This window comes from Vigna umbellata, chromosome 11 (genome assembly GCF_029865625.1).
Source record: "Vigna umbellata cultivar VRB3 chromosome 11, Vumbellata_1.0, whole genome shotgun sequence".
NCBI classification, from domain to species: Eukaryota; Viridiplantae; Streptophyta; class Magnoliopsida; order Fabales; family Fabaceae; genus Vigna; species Vigna umbellata.
Genome location: NC_142175.1, coordinates 9,873,308 through 9,896,770, shown reverse-complemented (window position 1 = coordinate 9,896,770; position 23,463 = coordinate 9,873,308). Strand labels below are relative to the sequence as shown.

Sequence of the window (23,463 nt, the reverse complement as noted above, 5' to 3'; positions counted from 1 at the left end):
ATTTTTACCCTTACATTGAGGGGTTTTCCACATTAAAAATTGTTGGTGTCTCTTTGTGCTTTGGATTCTGTTTTTGTTCTATTTGTTTGGGGCTCCTCACAGATTTTCGCAAGAAAGGGGGTTGATTTTCTACTACGTTATTACTCTTTGTTAAGTTGTTATATGTTTTTGCCCTTTACCCATCAAAGTGGCATCAAAGCTCTTTGGTTAAAGGACTGTTTATTTTGCGTGAATAATGGAGGCACATACAAAGTTGATTCGTTTGAATGGAGAAAATTATCACCTATGGAAAGGCAAGATGAAGGACTTGTTATTTGTGAAAATTTTACATCTTTCTGTTTTTGCTTCCAATAAGCCGGAATCCAAGTCAGATGAAGAATGAGATTTTGAACATTAACAGGTGTGTGAATTTATCAGGCAGTTTATTGATGATAATGTTTATAATTTTGTTGCTAATGAGACACATGCGAGAAGCCTATGGGAAAAGTTTGAGTCCTTGTATGCTTCTAAGTTAGGGACAAATAAATTGTATTTGTTGAAAAATTTTGTGGAGTTGAAGTACAAGGAAGGAATTCCTGTTTCAAATCACTTGAGTGAATTTCAAGGACGCTATGATCAATTAGCAGGAGTCGGTATAAAATTTGATGATGATCTATTGGGATTATTCATATTAAACTCTTTATCAGATTCGTGGGAGACATTTTGGGTTTCCTTGATAAGTGTTACCCCTGATGGTGATATTTCTTTGCAAATGGAAAAGAGTGGTGCACTTAATGAGGAGATGAGAAGGAAGACATATAGTATTTCAACTCATTCAGAAGTGCTTATTATAGAAAGTAGGGGGAGAAGCCAAAAGAAAGAACAAAATAGGTAGAGATAAAAGGAGAAGCAAGTCCTGGTCTTGGTACAAGAATATGGAGTGTCACTATTGTCACAAAACAGGGCTTATAAAGAAGAAATGCTTTTTGTGTGAAAGAAAGAGAGCAAAGACAAAAAAGGTAAGCAAAGAGAAAGAGAAAATGATGATGGTGATCATGTTACTACTACTACATGTGGTGACCTTCTTTATCTTCGTGATTATGACACTATTAATCTTGTAACTTATGAGAACATGAGGATAATTAATTGTGGTGCTACACTGTATGTTACATCCAGGAAGGATTTCTTCACATCTTATACACCTCATGATTTTGGAGTATTCAAGATGGGTAATGATGGGGTGTCTAAGGTTATTGGTGTTGGTGATGTTCACTTGCAAACCAACATGGGGATCCAGTTATTGCTTAGAGGAGTTAAACATGCTTTAGATGTTCTCTTTAACTTGATTTCTATGTAGGTACTTGATGATGTGGATATGATAACCACTTTGGTTCTGGAAAGTGGAAGCTCACCAAATGTAACTTGATTGTGGCTAAAGGGGAGAAAAACTCTAAGCTTTACTGGACAAAAGCTTTCGTTGCTAAAGATAATGTGAATGTTGTGTGTATGGAGTCATCATTGTGGCACAAAAGGCTTGGCCATATCAATCAAAACGGACTTAACTGCTTGGCTAAAAAAGGATGCTCTCTCAGGATTGAAGAGTGTAGAGTTGGAGAAATGATCGCACTACATGATTGATAAACAAACCAGAGTATCCTTTAAGAAGCATCCTCCCTCCGAGAAGTCAGAGTTGCTTGAATTGGTGCATTTTGATTTTTGTGGCCCATTGAAGGTAAATTCTTTTAGTATTACACTTTACTTTGTTACTTTTATATATGATTGTTCCAGGAAGCTTTGGGTCTATGCACTACAGAAAAAGGAACAAGTGTTGGAAAAATTTAAAGAATTCCATGCTTTGGTTGAGAGGCGGTCAGACAAGAAATTGAAGTGTATTTGTACTGACAATGGTGGTGAATATGGTAGACCATTTAATGCTTATTATAGATAATATCATATTGTACATGAGAAGACTCCTCCCAAAACTCCTCAACCGAATGATTTAGCAAAGAGGATGAACAACACATTGATTGAAAAAGTTAGGTGTATCCTTTCTGAAGGAAAATTGCTTAAGCATTTTTGGGTTGAGTCATTGCTTACAACAATTCATGTTATAAATCTAAGCCTTGTAGTTGCTTTGAAAGCTAAGGTGATAAGAATGTTACTTATGATCATTTGTGTGTCTTTGATTGTAAAGCATTTTTTCATGTTCCAAAGGATGAAATATCCAAGTTGAATGTGAAGACAAGGTAATGCATCTTCATTGGTTTTAGTCAGAATGAATTTAGTTACAGGTTATATGATCCCATTGACATTATTGGTTTTAAGTTGTTATAATTTTTGGCCCTTTCCCCATCACAAGCGAGAGTATTGACATTGTTGAAATATAAAAATAAAAATGTAAATTTTTCTTCTCTGATTGTTGCATCTACTACTGCTCACATATTAAAATATGATCTTTGAAGAGAATAAAAAAGACAGTACGTTTAAATTAAAGAGAAATAACAATATTTAAACTAAGGAAACATAAAATCTTGGTTATCACATTTATTAAGAGAATTCAATTCTAAGTTTCTTTCTTGAAGAATATTCACTTAAAAAAGGTCAATATATTGCAAATAAGGTTAAATCACATCATTTGTCCCGATTTTTATGGGGAAATCTCAAATCGATCTCTTTTTCCTTTATGCATCTCAATTTGGTCTCTATTTTAAAAAAAAAAATTGATACAATAAGGTCATTTCCATTAGTACTATACTAACAACGTTAAATAAGTGTAAGTGTAATTTTGTGGTTTTTTAATTTTTTTAAATAAAAATTTTTCATATGTCAAACTGACGTTGTGCTACCCTGGTAGTAACCGTGTGATGTTGCCATGACAATATCACCTCTCACTATCAAGCCTTGTTTCATTGTCTCTATATCAATTTGGCTTATGTATTTTTATTTTATCTTAGTTTAGTTCCCGTTTTTTTTTTGTTTAAATTACACAATTTCGTCTCCAAATTGAAACCAAATTTAATTTTTATATAAATTTTATTCAAATATTTTTATTAAAATTGACATTTCTATTAAATATTTGTAACAAGATTAAACTTATTTAAATTTATATTTAACATTAAATTTTATTTAAAATTGTTTTAAAGTTGTTAATACAAAGTAATGTTAATAGAAAAAATTCAAAATTAATTTCAACTAACAAATATGATTTATCAATTGCATTTAATAAAAAAAATATCAACTTTTTCAATTCTTTTAAATGATTGTATATTTTTAAAACGTGTAAAATTTAATAATTTCTATACAAATGTTTGAGTTGGTTTAAAGATAACAAATTTTATAAATTCAAATGTAAAATTTTAAAATAATTTTAAACAATTTTATTACAATTTAAAACAAATCAATTTAAAATATAAAAAAAATTAAATAAAGTTCAATGTAAAATAAAAATATAAATAAACTTAATTCTATTGAAATTATTTAATGAAAATATCAATTTTAAAAGCAAAAATTGTATAACATTTATATAAAAATTAAATTTTGTCTTAATTTAAAGAGGAACAAAGTTATTTGATTTTTTAAAATAGGACTGAATTAAGACAAAATAAAAATACAATGACCAAATTGAGACAAAGTTAATGATACCTAACATGATAGAGACTTGTGACCATGCCACTGCGACATCACATTGTCATTGTCATGTGACACAACGTCAACTTAACATGTGACAAATTTTTAATTTTTCTAAAATATTTAAAAATAAATATTAAAAAAAAATAAACTAACATGCAACATCTTTTTAATGTTGTTAGTATGGTCTTAATAGAATGGACTTGTTTGCATCAAATTTTCCAAAATAAAAATCAAATTGAGACGAATAAAAAAAATGATAGATATGAGATTTACCTACAAAAATGGGAACAATAAAAGACTTTGCATATGTCATACTTTCCCTTTTTCCCTTGTTAACTTATATCAATGAAGAACTTAATATAATTCAGCAAGTCATGAGAAGGTTAACTCCACTAGCTCTCTAAGTATCATCCTCTTTGATATCATACTATCTACCATTTGAAGTCTCACTCGACTCTCACCGCCTAGATATTATACTCCAAATGAGTTAAATACTAATTGAGTGAAGATAGTCTAACTCTCGAAATCCCCTCTAATATTCTTTGACACACTAAACAATAGTATTCTTCCTTGAAAATAGCTACTAGGACTCAAAATGTATCCAATTGAAAACAAAGTTACAAAAAATCTATAATTTCTAATATTCAATATACATGCTACCCAACGCAATTAAGACAATAATTCACTGTCAAAATCGTGCCAAGCACCAGCTAAACACCGCCCAACGCCAAATCCCACTAGAGCTCTTTGTTAAAATTTAATTTATTTCCACCCAACACCTGATGTTACCACCCTGTGCCCACACCCCTACATCATTTACACTCAAAGGTGTTCAAGCCTTGCTTAGTGGTAGCAAGTTAGTTGTTGATTTTTTCACACGTTTAGACAATCGCACCTACTGGTGAGGTCTATGTGCCTAGCAATAATACAAGAAAAAAAATCAGACATATATGTAGACCTTAACTTTCCCCAAAAATATAAAATCACACACAAAATAATCAATTCAATTCATTTCTCATTCACCAATCTCATCAATTTGCTTATTTCATCAACTATAAACCACTTTTATTTATAACCCATCAAAAGAAGTATATAAATTTGCATAACAACACAACTTATCATATAACTTACTTCACCATCTCTAGTTTCATCGTAGACCTCATACAAAATTCAATATCTTATCAAGACTTTCCCCTTTCAAATATTTGTATATCCTATTTTAGTCCAAAACCCTACGCTTTCAATAACCATACCATTATACGTTATCACGTTCTCAACACAAAACCACATAAATTGTATTCATTTTTCAACAAATTTCTACAAGATAATACCTTAAATATCTTATTATTTATACAACCTTGCAATACCATCGATAAGTGTCCAACCTAAGTTAATTTTTAGATGAATTTAACACTTATCTTGTTTTGATTATGTTAATTTTAAGTTAAATTCATCCTAATTTAGTTTGTTTTGCAGTTTCAGCACTAGAAGAAAGTCAAAATGGAAAATAAAGAAACTAGATGAAAGTTGTGACTAGTGCGCCTAAGTGGTAGAATTGGGGCTAAGCCACAAAAGAGGAAACCTCCTTGAATAGGAAACCTCAAGCACTAAACTTGAGGTTAAGTCACTCCTACTCAAAGAAGTTATCTTAGGAGTTGAGAATTAAAGCATGATGCTAAGCCATGAAAGAAAGTACAAATAGAAAGGAAACCTCTCTTGTTGAGCCACAAGTGCACTATTGAGCATTATCCTAGACAGTTTATAAAAAAAGAGTTTTACTTAGTTTTAGACAAACTTTTTTGGAGACATTTTGAGTCACTTGGAGAGTCTTTGTAAACACTTTTCTCTGACTTATTAGAGAATATAAAAGGTTATGGCTACTTAAAGCTTTGTAATATCTGCATCTATTATGAAGAGTTAAGTCTCTCTTGTGTTGAGATCAAGATGTAATCTTTTGAAACTCTCATGTACTGGTAATGTTTTATTTATTAAAGTATGCTTTTATTTACATATTTGCGAATTAGTTTGTGCTTGTTTTTGGATGAATTGATCACTCATCTTATTTCACTGGCTTGAGATTGAGTGAGAACTAATTCCAAGTTGTTGTCCAACTTATTACCCTCCTATTTTTAGATGCTAGGAATAGATCCAAGGCTCTAGCTAATTATAGAGTCCTAATCTTAATGCAAGTGGTTCATTCAAACAGTCACTAAGGAATCATATTGAAGTTTGATGATCTTAGGCTCCAGGTGTTAGGAATGGACCTAAAGTTACGTTTAAGAACACTCTCAGACATGAACAATTGCATCTTTATAAATAATAATCGGATTGACACAAGAGAAGGATAAGGTGATGAAATTTTGCCTGAACACATCTTCATTACATTGAAATTAATCTTTCTACTTAATATTGTTTCAACATGTCTTTGTGATACTAAATCAACACTTTTACACATTAATTTTGTTTCCATCCCTTTTACACAATCACAATATTGATGTACTCAAATCAAATCAATTTAAACCTTGTGTAATTTATCAAATCCTTGTGTATCGGCACGTGTTGTATTATAAACTACTTAATATACTTGTTGGAAAACTGATTCCATTAGAGCATCAACAACCATAAACATATTCACACCAAATACAACACAGATCATAAAAATCTCCAAATTTACATTCAATCCAAACTTCTAAAAATTTAGATATTTTGCAAGTATCAATTTAAATTTAAAGAAAACAATTTAAATTATTAGCTCCCCTGACCTTCTAGAGATGCTTAGCACAATTCTCTTTCCCAACACAATTCTATCACTTATGATTACTCTATCTACAAAATAAAAGGTTTGATCAATGATCAGAGCACGATTTAAAACTTCCATCCGATGGAGTTTCCTCTACAAGGCACAAAATCTACATGAAATTGAGAATAGATCGCATGCATGAGAAGAAACAAATTGCTTAAAGGACAAAGAGCATAATTGGACTTACCTAAAAGATGGAATTGTGCACTAAGTTTTATAGAGTATTTTACGAAGATGGCTCCTCTGGCTCCTCTGGCTTCAGTCTTTAAAAAGATAAGAAATGAGGTCAAATTTGTTAAAAAGAAAGAATAGAGGATTGAGAAAACCTTGGTGGTTTAGATAGTGAAGATTTTAAAATGAACCTATCTTTTATATAACTCCATTTATATTTTAGAACTTTTAATAATAAAGAATAATAGAGTACCATTTTAAAATACAGTATTCTTAGATTTTGTATGAGGTTCTCACCTAGAGTATTGAATAGAATATAGTTTCGACAGTTATATGGAGATTAGCGAGGTGTTTGTATTGAATGTTAGATCTTAATTCTTTTGGATATATAATGGAAAAACTTTGTATATATTATTTGTAAAGGAGATATATTATTTGTAAAGGAGATAGAGCCCTTAAGTTCTCTATTATAAATGTATGCATATTTTTTTCCGATAAAAAAAACATTGGGTCTTCATTAATTTCAATGTTACTTTATCAATTGTAATTTCAATTTAGGTTTATAACTCTTTTATACATTTTTTAAGGTATAAAAATTAATAATTATATAGTTTAAATTAATAATTCAATAACTCATTATTGTAGTTAGTAAGATTATTAAATAAAAGTGTATTGTTTTATAAAAATTACCATTAACTTTCTTTATAACATGTCTTATGATAAAGATGAAAAGAATTTGAGGTAGGAACCAAAATGAAGCATTACTCCAATATTACTAGTTATGTAATACCTATCAAATTATACATAAAATAGTTTAATATTAATTATACAGAAAACAATTTAATAATGTAGTACCATTATTCTTATATTAACATTAATAATAGTTTCAATTAAATTTGACATTAAAATTATTAATTATGCTCAAGTTTCCATAAGTGTTAGATTATTTCACATTAAAACAACAAAAAATTATATAAAGTATTAAAATATACTTGTTTATTAAACATTAATAAATAAGTAATATAAGTTTTATATTTGAAAAATGTTCTAATACAATCAATAGTCTTACATTGTTTAGAAGTTGAGGTTCATAGTCATTTAAATACTCTTTTCCTCTTACAATCCTGAGAGATTTATTTTCGTATAGCCAATAGCTTCACATCAATTAGAAATCGAAGTTTAAGAAACTTTAAATATTCCCTCTTCCAACAACTTTATGAGACACTTTTCAGAAACAAATATGTGATGGAACTTCATACTCAAAAGTAGACAATATCTCTAATACGTGATTTATTTTAACTAGAAAACATGATAACATATATTTTAAAATATTACATATTTTATCTTACATTATGCAATGTTGTATTTTTTTATTTATTTTTATTTGTTAAACTAAAAAGACACTTGGTATTATATTTTTTTATTAATCATTTTAAATAACTGTTCGTGTCTTTGTTAAGTTAAATTTTTAAAAAGTACAATAAGTTAAATATATTAAAGTTATGCATGATTTAAGTTGAGACTAAAACGAATGAAGTTAAGGTAAAATTTTGGAGATGTTTATGCTAAATCTCAAATTTCCCTTGAAAGCCTCCCAAATCCCCTACACGCGTTGCAATGTTGTTCCGAAACCCGGTGAAGAGTAGTGAGAAGAGTTGTGCTTCGCCGAACCCAGTAAAAGGATAGGAGAAGGTGCACGTTTCGAAGCGTGAAGTAGTTTAACCCAAATCCGAAATCCCTCACTTGCCAAACCCAACATGAAAGCAATATAAGGTTGCATCCTTTATTGGGGTCAAAATGGATCAATCAGAACAATTCTAGCCAGATGTTAAACTTATTGGGAGTTTCTTCCTGCACCCATTGTTTTTTTTTCTACACCCCCAACGTTTGTTGTAGTGTTCATTTTACGCCTATAAAATATATATTAAATAAATAAATTATATATTATGTGTGATATTGAGCATATACAATTTGGGACACACGTCGATTCGTTAAGGACTCTATCGAATTACGAAATTCGATTAACAAACATGTAAATTCATATAATTCAATTTCGAAATTTAATAAAAAAATTATATTTAATCGGATTTCAAAATTTAGTAAATAAAAATATATATTTAACTGGATTTCAGAATTTGATGACTAAAACATTGACCAGATTTTAAAATTCAGAGAAAAATATTAACACTTAACCAAATTTTAAAATTCGTGTGTATAAAAACATTGACACTTAACCAGATTTTAAATCCTAGTATGCACACAAATACAATCAAATTTCAAAAATCGCTGCACAGTGCTGGTTAAAACAAATTTTGTAATTTGTTCTTGAGTATATAAAATCTTTGATTGGATTTGTTAATCTGGTTATTTAGTTAGCTCTCACTCTCTTCTCATCTAACATGTTGCTTACCCAGTCAGAAAATGGTGTTACAAAAATCATTGCAAGAAAAAGAATACAAATTCAGAAGTTAAATAATAAAATGCTTTATGATGACACTGACACGCATGAAATGTTGAATCGAAAAATGTGACGTATCCACAATGCAACTCCTTAAAACTCCTCTCTCATTCATTTCTTCATTCACTATTATTTCCCCTCTCAAGAATGGTCAACATGACAACAACTAGAGGTAGGAAAATTTAACTGAACTGCACTGAACTATTAAAACTAAAAGTGAACCAAAAAATAGTTTGTCTGAAGTGAACTAAAAATTAGTTTAAATAAATTGAACTGAACTATTTTTTGTCCTATCAAATTGAACTGCACTACACTAAATTGCATTGAACTACACTAAAATGCAATATGAATTGAACTGAATTGTTGTGTACCTTAACCTATATCTGAAATATACTAATTTTAAAGTAAATTATACTATTTTTGAACTGAATTGTACTAATTTTGAATCGAAACTGCACTAATTTTGAACCAAACTACAATATTCTTTATAAAAAAAAAAGGTTTAATTCGTATTTTGGTCCCACTTTTCGTAGGGTCTGTTCAAATTGGTCCTACGTTTTTTCAAAAGTTCACTAAGATCCCACTTTTCGCAAAAACGGTGCAAGTTAGTCCTTTTTGGTTACGGCGTTAAAAAACTAACGGCACAGCTGCCCAGGTGGAAGAAAACTGATGAGGTGTACATTTTTTGTTGACGTGGCACTGTGATATGTGTTAAATTAATTAATTTAAATTAATTTAAAAGATAGGGTTAAAAAAATTTGACAATTACATTTGGGGTAAATCTGCATGCGATTTAGGGTTCCAGAATCTCGTTTCGAAGAGTGCAACTTCTGATTTTTGGTGAAATCAAATTCCAGGTTAGTGATCGCATTACTGTTCTTATGTTTTTTCTTTTTCTTTAATGGGTGGATTCTATATTTGTTGTGTTTAAAATATGGTTATATTTGTGGCATGGTGGGGGGTTAATGGAAAAAGTACTGTCGTTGGGTGTTGGAATTGGTCCCATGGTCTGTTAAATTAAGTTAATGAGTGGTCCCCCTTTTCCATTTGCAGTGTAGGGATGTCTAACGATAATTTTGAGGTAGTGGTCCACCACGGTGGGACCTTGATACAGGAAGTGCCCTTTAAATATATAGGTGGGGAAAGATGTTATTGGGACATTGACCCCGATACATGGAGCTATTTTGGAGTAGTAGGTTCACTTAAGGATTTGGGGTATATTGAAGTACATGAGTTATATTACGATATTGACCATGTTTTATATAAGCTATATGACGATAAAGGTGCTTTGAACATGATGAATGTGGGAAAATTGTTGGGGAAAGTCAACTTGTATGTTGTACATAAAGTGAGCGAAGCAGTGGTTGTAGAAAATGAGGATGAAATTATTTACCTTTGCCAAGGACCTGCAGACAATGGTGAGGGTAGTGGTGTTGAGGTTGGTGTACAAGGTGTTGTTGAAGTGCAACAGGAGGTTGAGGAAGGTCCTCTTAACTGTGGTGGTGACTTGGAGAAAGATGATGGAGTGCAGGTTGACACAGAGGAAGTAGATAGAGTAGAGGAAGAAGTAGAAATGCAGAGTGAGGAAGAACTGGAAGTGGATAGTGAGGAAGAAGTGCACAGGGAGGAGGAAGTGGAAATGCACAGTGAGGAAGAACTGGAAGTGGACAGTGAGGAAGAAGTGGAAGTGGATACTGAGAAGGATGAAGCACATGTTTCTGTTGAAGAGAACTTGGAGGAGGTAGGGAATTTGGATAATAGTGATTCAGAATACATGATGGAAGACAGTGATAATGAAGCAGAAGGACATGGTAGGGGGTTGTCAGATGATGAATGGGAGTCAGATGTGCTGTTAACTCCAGATAATAGTGCAAGTGAGGAGGATGAAATTGAGGACAGACCAAGTAGAGGTCCCTTTCGTACATTTGGTAAAAAGAAGTCAATGTCAGATTACAAATGGGAACTTGGGACTATCTTTACCGATAAGGATGAGTTTAAGGAAGCCATTAGAAATTATGCTATTCATGCTGGGAGGGCTCTTAAGTTTGTAAAAAATGATAACCGTAGGGTAAGGGTGAGATGCATGGGTGGGCAAAAAAAGTGTCCATGGGTAGCTTACTGTGGGTATTTGCCATCACGCAAGATTTGGCAATTAAGGAAGATTGTGGATGTTCATTCTTGCAGCAGGCAACTGAACATAAAATTGATGAATAGTAAGTGGTTGAGTCATGAAATAGATAAGTCTATGCATGACAATCCTAGTATAAAGGTCCAAGACATACGTAACAAAGCATTAAGGAAATGGAACACCAATGTATCAATTTCTAAAGCAAGAAGGGCGAAGTTAATGGCATCAAGTCAACGTGAAGGGGATTTTAAAGAACAATTTAGAAGGATTTATGACTATGCACATGAGGTATTGAGAAGTAACCCTGGGTCAACGGTTAAGGTTAAAGTCAACAGTGATAATGGTCAGTCCATATTCCAGAGATGTTATGTTTGTCTTAAAGCATGTAAGGATAGTTTTATTAGTTGTAAACCCATCATCTGTTTAGATGGGTGTTTTTTGAAAGGTCTTTATAAGGGAGAGCTGCTTACTGCTGTTGGGAGGGATCCAAATGAGCAAATGTTACCCCTTGCATATGCAGTAGTTGAAGTCGAAAATAAAGATAGTTGGTCCTGGTTTTTGCAATTATTGGTTGAAGACCTTGGGGGCAATGAAGTTTGTGAGGCATATACGTGGATGTCTGACCAGCAAAAGGTACATGCAGTACTTTAATTATTTTATTTTGCAAACTTTATTATGCATGTGTGTTTGATTAAATAATTGATGTTGGCAGGGGTTGGTGCCAGCTATCCAAGAGCTTTTGCCTAGGGCAGAACAAAGATTCTGCATCAGGCACCTTTATGCTAACTTTAGGAAAAGATTTTCTGGTCAGATATTGAAGAATTTGATGTGGAGGGCTGCCACAAGCACATACCCCCAAGCTTGGGAGAGAGAGATGTTGAATATCAGAGCAGTGAATGAAGAAGCATATAAATATCTCATAGCCATTCCCCCAAGGTACATTCTTTCCATTACATGCACAACTATTCTGCATTACTCATGTTTGGTAACTCATTTTCTTCATTCTCGTGCAATAGGTATTGGTCAAGAAGTAGGTTCAGAACTCAAGCAAAGTGTGATACTCTGGATAACAACATCAGTGAAGGATTCAACAGTGTTCTTGTGCAGTCCAGGGGAAAACCCATAATAACCATGCTGGAGGATATTAGACTGTATTTGATGAAAAGATGGGCCACCAACAGAACGAAGGTGGCAGGTATGGATTTCAATGTCTGTCCAAAGATCAAAAAGAGACTTATGAAGGAATGTAACTTGTCAAGTGATAACAGTTGAAAAACTGTTATTTTTATGATTAAAATTGACACTAAAAGCAACCTTCACACTTAGAAATTAGCTTGAAATCATGTTTTTCTTTATATTTTTAGAAATAAGAGAGCTGGACAGGTTTATGCTTGATTTCAGTGTTTTTGTGCAGGTTTTAAGGTGAATTTGGTAAAAGAAGTGAAGAAGGAGAGAGATGAAATCAGAAAAGACAACAAAAAGTGCAAAAGGAGAAGCCGAAGTCACCGCTCAGCGGCAGTTTACCGCTGAGCGGCACTCAGGAGTTTGCGGGAGGTCCGCTGAGGGGCAAAATGGCCGCTGAGGGGAGAAAACAAGTCACGCAATCACCGCTGAGCGGTAGTTTACCGCTGAGCGGCACTTTAATGGGCTTGGACTTGACTTTTTGTAATTTACGAATGATACATAAGCTTTAGGGTTTCCTAGGGTTAGGTATCTCTGGCTGGAACGAGGCAAACACTCTCTCTACCACCCCTTTGAAGGAGGATCTTGGATGCTGAGGCTTCCGCTTCACCTTTTTAGGGTTTATTCTTTCATTCTTTCATTGTAATTCATCTAGGTTCACCATGAATATGGTGAACTAACCTCTTTATGTTTGTTGGGGAATCAATGTAGTCTTGTGAAACTCTCATATATGGAATCTGTTTTTACATCTTTTAATTAAGACTTATGCTTTCTTTCATCATTAGTTAGGGTTTTTCCTCTTTGTTTAATGTTTGCATGGTTTAACTCATTCGATGCATGATTATTGGTTTTGTCGATACGGGAACGTACGGGGAAGTCTAGATCCGGGGAATTTCTCCCAATTTTATATTGGTTGTCGTTAAGCTCCTGTACTTATGAACTGATCATTAGGAATGCTAGGAATTGTATGAACTCGTGATTAGGGAGAAGCCTTCTGGAAAGGTACATTAGAGAGTGGCATTAACAATGGTGATTTGATCGTTGAATTCCTAAAATATATGAGAGTGGATAAGATGAAATTGACCCCCAACAACATATTCATATCTATATTTCATTGAAAGTGTTTATCTTTTGCTTTTTGCCATTGATCACAATTCATGCATACATGTTTATTTTCTGTCTTGCATTTTAAACCCCAATTAATTCGTTTGTAAGTCTTAGTTAATTAAGAAATCACATAACTAAACTAGGCCGTGAGTCCTTTGGGAAGAACGATACTTGGTCTTACCAAGTTTTATTACTTGAACGATTCGGTCATACTTGCCGATTGAAAACAAGTTTGTGACATCATAATTTGGTGTTCATAAATTTGTCCATCAAGTTTTTGGCGCCGTTGCCGGGGACTCTGGTTTAACTGGTTAATTTGTGTGATTATTGATTATCTTTGACTTTAATTTTGAATTTCTGTTTTTATTTTTTTTGGTTATTATTTTATTTTATTTTATTTTATTTTATTTTATTTTATTTTATTTTATTTTCTGTTTTTATTTTATTTTATTTTATTTTATTTTATTTTTCTGTTTTTATTTTATTTTATTTTATTTTTCTGTTTTTATTTTTCTGTTTTTATTTCCTATCTTCTTATCTTTTCAATTATATCCTTTGTTTTTTTTTTTCTCTATCTTTTTGTGCTAACAATTGTTTTTAGGGTTTTGTGCCTAATGTCAGCAGAATGCAATTTGGTCAAGAATTTAACTATATGGGCACTCAATTCTACCAAAGTAATCTCAACCACTGGTGGGAACATGACTCAAGCATGGATCAAAGCCAATCTTGGCAAGCTGCCGGACAATTTGAGAACCAACCACAACAACAATGGCAGCAACAAAGCTTTAAAATCAACAAAGGGAAGCAAGAGATCTCTTCATTTAGACAAGGCATGGAAGAATCACTGGGGCATGCATGGGACAGGTATAAAAGCCTATTACGAAAGACTCCCAAGCATGGATTTAACGAAGGAGAAGTAGTCCTAATCTTCCTTGGAGGTCTTGGTTCACAAACCAAGATGATGCTTGACGCCTCAGCTGGAGGCAATATCAAATGGAAAACTCCAGAGGAAGCCACAGAAATAATTGAAAACATGACTACTAATAAGTGGAACAGTGAAAGAGGAGCTCCTATTCAACAAAAAGGAGTTCTACAGTTGCAATCCAATGATGCTTTGATAGCTCAGAACAAGTTAATAACTCAACAATTGGAGAATCTCTCAAAGATACTTGAACAATTGCCACAAGAGTTAAAGACTGTTGCACAGGTACAATCCCAGTTATGCGAATTGTGTGGAGGTGACCATATCAATGGTCAATGTGCCTTTCCAGTTGAAGCCGTAGAGGATGTAAACTACATGACCAATCAGTACCGTCAAGGGAGCTACAATCAAGGGTGGAAACCACACCCAAGTATTGGTCAGGAACAAAGTGGGCAAGCTGGACAAACTGGGCAATTTAACAAGCAACAACAACAAACCTTTCTATCAGGAAGTTTGGATGACACCCTTCAACAATTTTTGAAAAATTCTGACGCTACTCAGAAAAGCATTGAAGAATCATGTAAAAGGATGGAGATGCAGCTTCATTCCATTAGTCAGAGATTGAATGATGAGGTTAATACTGAAGTTAACCCTAAGGAGGAAGGGCAAGCCATTATCACTGAAAGTGACAAGATTCTTGATGAGAAAAAAATAGGGGGCGATGAGGAAAAGATAGAGAGAAAAGAAAAAGAAGAATTGAGTGAGAGAAATAAAGATGAAGAAAAAGAGAAAGAAGTGGTTGAGAGAGAAGAGAGAAAGAAAATTTGTGTGGAAATAAAGAAGTTGAAAAGAAAAAGAAAAGGGAAGAAAAAAATAAAAGAAAAGAAAAAGAGAAAATTTAGGGAGAGAAAAAGGAAGAAAAAAAAGATGAGAGGAAAGAAGAAGAAATCATATGAAAAATCACATCCTCATCTAAATAAGAATCATAGGAAGGAAAAGAAATTCAAGTGCTTTATGGAAATCTTCAAGAAATTGGAGATTAAAGTTCCTATGGTTGAGACATTGCAACAGGTTCCTAGTTTGATCAAATTTCTGAAGAAGTTCAGTAGAAAGAAGAAAAAGAAGAAGGAACTTGAGGTTGGGTCAAGCTAGTGATGTTAAAAGAGCGCTTGCTGGGAGGCAACCCAGTGAACTTTTGATTTGGTTTTGTAATTTTTAATTTGTGAACCTTATTTTTGTATTTAGTTGGTTGGATATAGCATCTACTGAAGGATGCTAGGTGGTTAAGTATCTACTGAAGGATACAATGGCAGTAACACCTACTGATGGGTGTTGGTGGATTTTGGGTCAGGCTCGTGACGTTAAACAAGCGCTACCTGGGAGGCAACCCAGTTGATTGAATATTTCTGTTTGTTTGTTTTAGTTAGGGTTTGCATAAGCATTTTGAACATTGAATTGCAGGGAGCCAGTGAGGGGCATGTCTAGGAGGCACGTAGGTTAAGAAAAGAAGGAGAAGAGCACTTCACGAAAGTGCCGCTGAGCGGTACTTTACCGCTGAGCGGTACTCTCGCAGAATAGGGTTTTAGTTCCCCTTAGCGGGACCCGAGCCCATTAGGGTATTTTTAAACCCTAAGCTGCGCATTCTCTCACACTTTCAGACTTTTCTTTGCACAAACACTCCCACATACCTTCTCCAAGGTTTTCCACATCTTTTCACTCTTCCCTCTTAAGAAAATTTCTCTTCCACTCACTTTTTCACTAGTGTGCCATCAAAGTTTGGGGTTGGGAGAGAGCATTCTAGCTTGGAAGCATTCTCATTGCATCTAGTATCTCCACCCAAGTAAGTAAAATGCATTTTGTTCATTCTAGGGTTTTTGATTTTGAATATGATTGTCAAAGCATGAAGATTTAGGGGTTTTGATTTCTTTGCATGATTTGATGATATATTTGATGTTTGAACCGATTAAACTGCATGATTATGAACTGGAAAACTGAAAATTGCATTTGGGTGGAGTTAGGAAAGCTTTAAAACAGGTTTTTCAAAAATCTGCAGAGTTACCGCTGAGGGGTAAACTGCCGCTGAGCGGCACTCTGCCAGATTTGATTTTTCTGGTTTTGTGTGATCTGGAATGTGGTACTGGTGGCGCTGAGGGGGAATTCTGGCCCTCAGCGGTGGTTTAGCTTCGAAAGGAGTTGTGTTCTGTGTTTTACTAATGATTAACATCATGTTCTGTGGTTTTGTTTGTGTTTTGAATGTAGGAATGGCATCATCTTCAGGAAAAAGATTGAAAACCATGGCAACCAAGAGAAAGGAAAAGGAACCAGAGCAACCCCACTCTAGTAGGTTCCTCTCTAGGAAACATGAGAAGCACTTTAAAGTGGTTCAGGACAGGAGACTTCTGATGGAGAGAAAGGTTGGAATGATACCTAACCTTGCTCCTCAATTTGCAGAGCAAGTTTTAGGGAATGACTGGGGAAAGCTAGCCACTTATCCTGCACCTGCCAACATAGCTGTGGTTAAGGAATTTTACACCAATGCAAAGAAGATTGGTGATTATCCAGCTGAGAATTATTTGGGCTATGTCAGAGGCCATGCTATCAGGTATGATCCTGATTCAATTAATAACTTTCTGGACACTGTATGGGCTGGTGAGCAGTGCCAGTTTGCTCTTTGCATGGAGGAAGGTGCTGATTATGAGGATGTGGAGAGAGTACTGTGTATACCTGGAGGACACTTCCAAAGGAATCGATCTGGCTCAGTGGTTAACATTAGGAGGACAGATTTGACTCCTCTTGCAAAGTATTGGATGGCGTTTTCTCATGCCAACATTCAGCCATGTTCACATGTGTCAGATATTACTCTCAGCAGGGCATTCTTCATCTACTGTGCTATCAGAAACTTGAATGTTAATATTGGGCAGGTGATAGCTGATGAGATTAGTTTGTGCGCCAATACTTCAAACAACAAAGCACCACTAGGACATCCTTCTTTGATCACGCACCTTTGCAAGATAGCTGGGGTGGACACTTCTGCTCCACCTTTTGAGAGGCCAAGAAAAGCTATTGATGAGGCCTACTATAGACAGTACTGTGGAGGTGATGATGCAGCTCAGCCAGTTCCACCACGCCGTGCTCGTAGAGAGAGAGGGCCACACAGAGCCAGACATCTACTGAGACACATGAAGCAGAGCCATTCCAGATGAGGGACATGTATATGTCTCTTATAGGGGCTCAGTTGCAGTCCATTCACAGAGGGCAGGTGGCCACTGCTGAGATGATTGTGGGGATGTATGATACATCTCCAGCCCACAGGTGGACTATGGATGAATTCCATAATGTGGTAGCTTGGCCAGAGGAGCCAGTGCATGGAGGAGGAGCTGAAGCAGCTGAAGCTTCAGCTAGAGATATGGAAGAAGATGAAGTTGATGAGGATGATGCATCTGAAGATGATGAAGATGAGGAGGAAGAGAAAGATACAGAGGACAGCTCAGATTGATGAGGAGCTGAGATAGCATTTACTGATGAATGCTATCATGTGCTTATGCTTTGTGGTTTAAGTTTTCTGAACTTATTTGTTTTTGTTTTTAGATTAGGGTTTGATGTACTCTATTTTGAAACCTGGTTTCTTGTGATGGTTTGCTATTAACCGTGATTGTGTGATAAGTAATGCGGAATGATGCTTATGATTAACTGATGTTGAGATGATGTGCACATTAAAATGCTTAAACAGGTGATTCACAAGCTTTGTGAACAAATGCATGATATTATGATTGTGATTGTGAAATTAAGCAGGATGTGTATGTCAAATGTGAATGAGCTTATGTGTGAGATTTTGAGCTCCAGAGTTGTTATTGTTGAATGCTATTACTTTGAAAGCATGAATGGTTTTGCCCAGGTTTTCTATGATTGAATTAATTGCTTGTTTGCATCACATGATCAAGGCCATTTGTTGAAAACCTTTTTATTGGCCAAATTCATACAATTAGCCCACTAAAAAAGAACACTTTGTGTTCTATCCTTTGAACCCTTAGCCTTGAATATACACTGAAAACCCTTAGTTGAAAATCTTTACCTTGAGTTAAGTAGAAGATCTTGTGTGGTATTGTTAAATATTCAAGTTTGGGGTTGTTGGGAAAAACATGAAAAGCATTGAGCTAAGAGTTAAAAAAGTAAGAATATGCAAAGAAAAAGAAAAGAAAAGGAAAAGAAGCAAAGCTCAATGCAAAGGCAAAAGAAAGTTGGGAAAGAATAAGATGATTGTGTTGTATAATTCTCTTAACTCAAGGATTTTGTGATCTAGAAAAACCAATTTTCTTGTTAGCCCAGCCACATTATAAGTCATTGAAAAGTCCTTGTGATGATGCATGCTTGTGAATGTTTTTGATTGTGGTAAAATGAAAGGCAAAGTTGATTCATGTAACATTGTGATAGTAGAGTGAATGAGTGATCATCTCTTATACACTTGAGTGTGAGTGAAACACTTGACTTAGTGAGGAAATATCACATGAACACATGAACATTCATGCTTAATTGATTGATCATTCATGAAAATAGCATTTATTGGAATTTAAATGACTTTGTGAACACTAAAGCATGTGTACATCTTGATTGAACTTTTGGTTATAAGTTTGAGTGAAGTTTTTGCTTATCTTGAAAAGAAGATTTTTGAATGAAGTGAACCATCATATGAATTGGTTGAAGATAGAGTTACATCTTATTTGCTTGAGGACAAGCAAAGTTTTAAGTTTGGGGTTGTGATAACAGTTGAAAAACTGTTATTTTTATGATTAAAATTGACACTAAAAGCAACCTTCACACTTAGAAATTAGCTTGAAATCATGTTTTTCTTTATATTTTTAGAAATAAGAGAGCTGGACAGGTTTATGCTTGATTTCAGTGTTTTTGTGCAGGTTTTAAGGTGAATTTGGTAAAAGAAGTGAAGAAGGAGAGAGATGAAATCAGAAAAGACAACAAAAAGTGCAAAAGGAGAAGCCGAAGTCACCGCTCAGCGGCAGTTTACCGCTGAGCGGCACTCAGGAGTTTGCGGGAGGTCCGCTGAGGGGCAAAATGGCCGCTGAGGGGAGAAAACAAGTCACGCAATCACCGCTGAGCGGTAGTTTACCGCTGAGCGGCACTTTAATGGGCTTGGACTTGACTTTTTGTAATTTACGAATGATACATAAGCTTTAGGGTTTCCTAGGGTTAGGTATCTCTGGCTGGAATGAGGCAAACACTCTCTCTACCACCCCTTTGAAGGAGGATCTTGGATGTTGAGGCTTCCGCTTCACCTTTTTAGGGTTTATTCTTTCATTCTTTCATTGTAATTCATCTAGGTTCACCATGAATATGGTGAACTAACCTCTTTATGTTTGTTGGGGAATCAATGTAGTCTTGTGAAACTCTCATATATGGAATCTGTTTTTACATCTTTTAATTAAGACTTATGCTTTCTTTCATCATTAGTTAGGGTTTTTCCTCTTTGTTTAATGCTTGCATGGTTTAACTCATTCGATGCATGATTATTGGTTTTGTCGATACGGGAACGTACGGGGAAGTCTAGATCCGGGGAATTTCTCCCAATTTTATATTGGTTGTCGTTAAGCTCCTGTACTTATGAACTGATCATTAGGAATGCTAGGAATTGTATGAACTCGTGATTAGGGAGAAGCCTTCTGGGAAGGTACATTAGAGAGTGGCATTAACAATGGTGATTTGATCGTTGAATTCCTAAAATATATGAGAGTGGATAAGATGAAATTGACCCCCAACAACATATTCATATCTATATTTCATTGAAAGTGTTTATCTTTTGCTTTTTGCCATTGATCACAATTCATGCATACATGTTTATTTTCTGTCTTGCATTTTAAACCCCAATTAATTCGTTTGTAAGTCTTAGTTAATTAAGAAATCACATAACTAAACTAGGCCGTGAGTCCTTTGGGAAGAACGATACTTGGTCTTACCAAGTTTTATTACTTGAACGATTCGGTCATACTTGCCGATTGAAAACAAGTTTGTGACATCATAATTTGGTGTTCATAAATTTGTCCATCATCAAGATATTGGATCCCAAGGTAATATTGTTCTTATGCCTTATTTATGTTCATATCGAGTTGTTGTTATGGCTTATTTATGTTCATATCCAACTGTTGATGTGCCTTTTTGATGTTCATTTATTCAGCTGGTCTGTAAGAAGGATATTTGAGGTTAGACATGTTTCAATCATTGGGAACAAGTTCACAGTGGACCTGGACAATGAAGAATGCAGCTGCAGGAAGTGGATGATCAGTGGCATCCCATGTTGTCATGCAGTTGCATCAATGAACTATTCAAATGTAGATCCAGAAAGTTTTATACCAATTTGTTTCAGGAAATCCACATATGAAGAAGCATATGCGTCCATCATCTATCCTGTGAATGGCCACCTCTTATGGGAAAAAACTACTTGTCCTGATGTACTGCCACCACCTAAGAGGAACATGCCTGGGAGACCCAAGAAAAAAAGAAGAATGGAGCCATGGGAGCTAACAAAAGATGGGGCCAACATGAGTGTTGGTGGGCAGCGAAAGAGATGTAGTATCTGCCGTGAACTGGGGCACAACAAAAAAATGTGCCCTTTACGTCCACCCATCATCCAACCAACAGAATCAACACAGGCACAAAGTTCACAACCCATTGCACCTTCACAGCCATCAAGTCCCCAATCTCCTCAACCACCACAACCAAGTCAAGATTCCATCCGAGATTTAAGTGAGCCAATACAAAGGCAGAAGTTAAACATTAGAAGAAAAGATCCATAGATTTAGTTGAAAATTTGGATGTATTAATATGTACTCTTCTTAACTACTTTAATTGTGGATGTATTAAGCACTTTCATTGTCTGTGTTGAATTCTTATCAAACACTTTAATTAAATATCTTATTATAGTTGCACTGATATTATGTTGTGATATTTGGAAGTAGTGATATTATGTCATTATATATGTTTTTTGCCAGGTATCCTTAATATGTATTATAGTAATATAGTAAGGGACCAATTTGAACAATTTTTAAAGGAAAAAGGGACCATCGTGAACAAATTTAAAAGCAAAGGGGGACCACAATTAACATTTTTAAATCAAAGGGGGGACTAAAACGAACTTCATTACACGAACTCAGATTGTTCACTCATATTACAACAACTGATATTCCATGATGCTAAACAGCTGAGCCATTACATGAACAAAACATAAATTGCACATTGCACACCTAAGATCAAGCTAAACACAACCACAATGTCATAATGTTCAACACAATAACAGCAAACACAACTCCAAGTAACAACTTTATCCTTCTCTGCAACACTTTGACATTATTTTCCAGATCAAATATCCTGTTGCTTTGTCTCACAATTGTACCATCTCTATCATCAACATTGTCCTCAAAACACCACTTGAAAAAATTACATGACATCCCACTTGATATCCCACCCTATTATTCACCAAGAACACAAAAATGTTAAAACAAATAAAATCCAAAACACATGGAAGTGGACAGTACGCTATTCAAAACACCTTGTAATGGCGACATCCCCAAAATTTCCTCCCAGCATTCCTTGAAGTTCTAGCAACTTTCATTACAGCAATATCACCACAGTGGCAAATAGGGGTTATCCCAACTCCCCTGGAAACAACACCGTGTGAGGATTGCGAAAATCCTTTGGAGGTTGCCTTCGAACAGGAAGAACAACTCTGTGATGAATTCATCCCTAACCCTAAACCTCTGCTTTTAAATTTCAGAACCCTAACTTTGCTTTTAAATTTCAGAACCCTAACTTTGCTGAACCCTCCTGCTTTTAGATTTCAGAACCCTAACTTTGCTTTTCAATTTGGGTAAAACAGCCATGAATCCTCTGCTCTCAGGATGAATCACCAATTCACAGTGCCACGTCAACAAAAAATGTACACCTCATCAGTTTTCTGCCAGCTGGGCAGCTGTGCCGTTAGTCTTTTTAACACCGTAACCAAAAAGGACTAACTTGCACCGTTTTTGCGAAAAGTGGGATCTTAGTGAACTTTTGAAAAAACGTAGGACCAATTTGAACAGACCCTACGAAAAGTGGGACCAAAATACGAATTAAACAAAAAAAAAAACTATAAAAGGTAGTAGTATTTACCTACTTCATTGGTTCCTCATAAACAAAAAAAAAAGACATAAATCTAAGTAGATAGGAAAGTTTTATCTATACTCAAGAACATAAGTTCTTCCACAAACAACAAAAAAAAAATAATACCTCCTCAAAATATTAGTTGCATTATAAAATATAACTTATCAATACATATTTAATTATCCAAATTAATAGTACTTGAAGGTTCTACTTCATCTTGAGAGGTTGTCTCTACAAAAATAAAGTAAAATATTTCATAATTTTTTAAAACTTAAAATTTAAACTAAAATATATATAAATTTTTCATATAAACTCACCTTGCTGAAATTTATCAAGTTCTTTAGGATCTTTATCAAAAAGTATAGAGAAAGGTATTCCTTTCAACTAATCTTGTGTACAAACAAGTACTTCCATTATTTTAGGTGTTAGACAACTAGGATAAGAACTAACCACTCTTTCTCATGTATTGAATGTCGACAATATGATAAAGATGGGAATGACTAACACGTCCCGAGTCATTTTATTGATGTAGTTAATGTTCTTATACAAGTTTAGTTTTTTATAACTAAACTCTAAGAGAGTATAGTCCAATTATTATTCCAAATAGTTCAATTTGTTTTTAGTTTATTATAATGTAGTTAACTATAATTTAGTATAGTTAGGTTAGTTTTTCCCAACCTTAACAACAACATTGCCCACCATTGACAAAAGCACCATCGGGCCAAACTCCATGTGCGTGAGCCAAACACCACGCCTTGCATATGGAGAACCTTCTTCGTGAGCAATCACTTTAATCATTAAGCAAATTTTGTTTTCAAATCCATCTATCATTATCATTATTTCATTACAAACTTGAATAGATCATAAGTCGTTATTTTATCCAACAAAATTCTTGTGGACTTGACCTTGTTGTGCTACAATTGAACCAATACACTTGC

At 34.4% G+C, this 23,463-nt stretch overlaps 1 protein-coding gene across 1 annotated transcript; it reads left to right on the top strand.

Moving 5' to 3' along the window:
* Positions 1-10,980: 10,980 nt before the first annotated feature.
* Positions 10,981-12,292, top strand: LOC148190945 (uncharacterized). The gene is made up of 2 exons (XM_088101221.1): positions 10,981-11,799; positions 11,879-12,292. Exons 1-2 carry the CDS (start codon positions 10,981-10,983, stop codon positions 12,290-12,292), a joined length of 1,233 nt encoding a protein of 410 aa, XP_087957347.1.
* Positions 12,293-23,463: the final 11,171 nt, after the last annotated feature.

Bases quoted from the DNA above. Each gene is read 5' to 3' on its own strand.
- LOC148190945 (XM_088101221.1), top strand. From the start codon at position 10,981: ATGTCAGATTACAAATGGGAACTTGGGACTATCTTTACCGATAAGGAT. The intron at 11,800-11,878 runs GTACATGCAGTA...TGATGTTGGCAG, and splicing joins GGATGTCTGACCAGCAAAAG to GGGTTGGTGCCAGCTATCCA.